A 2422-nucleotide genomic window follows, 5' to 3' on the forward strand; every position below is an offset into this window, starting at 1 on the left:
CTCTGCCTTGAGGCAGGCGTACTGTTTGCCTCACCGAGTATCTTTTTTTTACTGGGTTTTATGGTTAATCTGCAGCCTAAACACGTTACAGGACTAGATTTTATACATTATCCAGATTATGGCAAGGCAGAGCATATAGTCAGAGTGTTTGAAAGCATTTTATTTGTGATATATAGAGGGACAGCGACACACGATTTGCATCGCATACAGTTTGTGAGGATTACACGATCCACCGAGAGGCACAGCAAAGTGCTGCCTCATCGCGCATCTCCTCCATGTATTTGAACGGGACATACGGAAATTCTGCTATTCTTTATGGAAAAAAATTCCTTCAACATCGGATTCGAACGGCAAAAGGGCCTACAACACACACCAGCCCACAAATATTAACATTTATTATATTTTGGTTAACTTTTCTTTCTTTTGAAGATTGGCCTCCCCTGACCGCACGTCACTGATGAGCATAAGCTTCACTGGAGGTGCACATGCGATGCTATGCTTTTGGCCTGTTTCACTGTGTGCATGTCACGGACTGTCATGCCTCTAAATCCGATAATCACAACATTGGAATTATTTAAAATGATAGGCCAGTCACTGGTTAAGGCCAATCTTGCTGATAACTGGCCATTTCTGATCTCTGCCAATTGACTGATGAATCTCTATTGAAGAAGACAAACATTTAGGCATTAGATGGCTGTTTGCACTGAGAAGTAAAGTACATCTACTGTACTCAGCGTTTTAATAGTTAACTTACTGCAGCATCCACATTGGCCGGTGAGTCACCATTCGGGTCTGCCAGCATAGAGATAACACTAATCATGATGGTTTCCACTGTGTGGATGGGCAGCCAGCGCTCCTCTGGTTTCTCATAGCCATACTTGTCCTCCCCAGGCTCGTGCAAAATAGAAATACAAACATCTCCATTCTTGTCAACTGGAAAAATGTGTAGAAAATGTATGAAGCAAAAAAACTACTATTCCAATTACATAACTGATGTTTGCTTTCAACACTCATTTATGCAACATGTAACCAACCAGCTACATAATTAATGATACTGTTTATAGATGGTGCCTATGGAAGAGATCTGCCTTCACTATGAGGTAATATACTGTAATATTTAGCAGGGACATCTTTGGTAGCAGTTACAGCCTTCAGACTACAGTAGGCGAATAAGCTTTTGCAAACCTGGACCGTCCAGTTTCTCCCTATTTTTACTTGCAAAGCTACTCAAGTTCTGTTCAATAGTGTAGGGACAGTGAGTGAACAGCAATTTTCAAGTTCTTACACATACAGTGACTGAACTGGCATCTGGCTACTGAGGACTTTAAAATTCTTGTTTTAATCCATACCTGCATAATTCTGAATTTAAATTTCATTAACTTGATAAACCTAAACATATTTTCTAATTACCCATGTTACTGATAATTTCAAAGAATATAGTGTACCAGTATGTGGCACATTTTCTGATGATTCAGCTTTTAATTCTACAACCAACATGTACAAAAACTTAAAGGTGTAGAACCATTTCCATAGCAGTTAATATACTAAATAAAAAAAACTAAGTCAGTAAAAATGGTAAAATGCATTTGATGGTTAACATAGCTTGTACAACACTAACACATCATAAGTATAGTGTATAATATATAACCAGCCTGAAAGGTACTCGGTTTTCTCTTAAGAGATGGTGGTATATTTTAGCTTATTTTTGTTATATCATCTTCTCAGCAATACTACAATTAAGTTCTTATTCAATAACCTGTTATGAGTGACTCTGGTAGACTCTTGTTGATCTTGCTGTGGAAAAGTATTCCTCTGTGTTTTCTTTACTTTACAAACACAACTGAAGAACTTGAATTAGCAGTGAGCGTTAAGTTGATGTCATATTTAATGAACTATAAATTTTCCTTTGTTTTAACTAATGTAAAATCAGCAATCTCAAAATTGAACACAAATCACAGAGATATTTAACATACACTTCCTCAAACAGGTCTTATTACAAACAAGGGCAAATATCATGGACATTGTGCTACACATGCACCTACCGTTAGGATGCCAAATATCTGTTATAAATTTCATTTTAGGTGGCCTGAGAGGGTAATCTTTAGGAAATGTCAGATGAGCTTTAAACACACCACCTTCACTGTGAACAAAAAAAAGATAAAAAAATAAATAAATACAGCAGCATAGCAGGTAAATGTTAAAGTTTCAGCACTTCTAGAGCAATAGAGGCAGTAACAGTTCTTCAAAACAAACAAAACCACCTCTCTCTCCTACTACTGTACAGTGGGTACGGAAAGTATTCAGACCCCCTTAAATTTTTCACTCTTTGTTATATTGCAGCCATATGCTAAAATCATTTAAGTTCATTTTTTTCCTCATTAATGTACACACAGCACCCCATATTGACAGAAAAACACAGAAT

The 2422-nt window shown here is 37.1% G+C and overlaps 1 protein-coding gene across 2 annotated transcripts in view; it reads right to left on the reverse strand.

Moving 5' to 3' along the window:
* Positions 1 to 2422, reverse strand: part of ube2g1a (ubiquitin-conjugating enzyme E2G 1a (UBC7 homolog, yeast)) — a 13009-nt gene that overhangs the window by 4629 nt on the left and 5958 nt on the right. For both annotated transcript variants that reach the window (XM_020612386.1, XM_020612384.1), the window contains exons 3-4: positions 2043 to 2140; positions 755 to 933 (exon numbers count right to left, since the gene is read on the reverse strand). In XM_020612386.1, coding sequence (XP_020468042.1) covers positions 755 to 933; positions 2043 to 2140 — 277 coding nt within the window. The remainder of the gene's footprint in view (positions 1 to 754; positions 934 to 2042; positions 2141 to 2422) is intronic.

The sequence above is a fragment of the Monopterus albus genome, unplaced genomic scaffold (genome assembly GCF_001952655.1).
Source record: "Monopterus albus unplaced genomic scaffold, M_albus_1.0 scaffold124.1, whole genome shotgun sequence".
Lineage (NCBI taxonomy): Eukaryota > Metazoa > Chordata > Actinopteri > Synbranchiformes > Synbranchidae > Monopterus > Monopterus albus.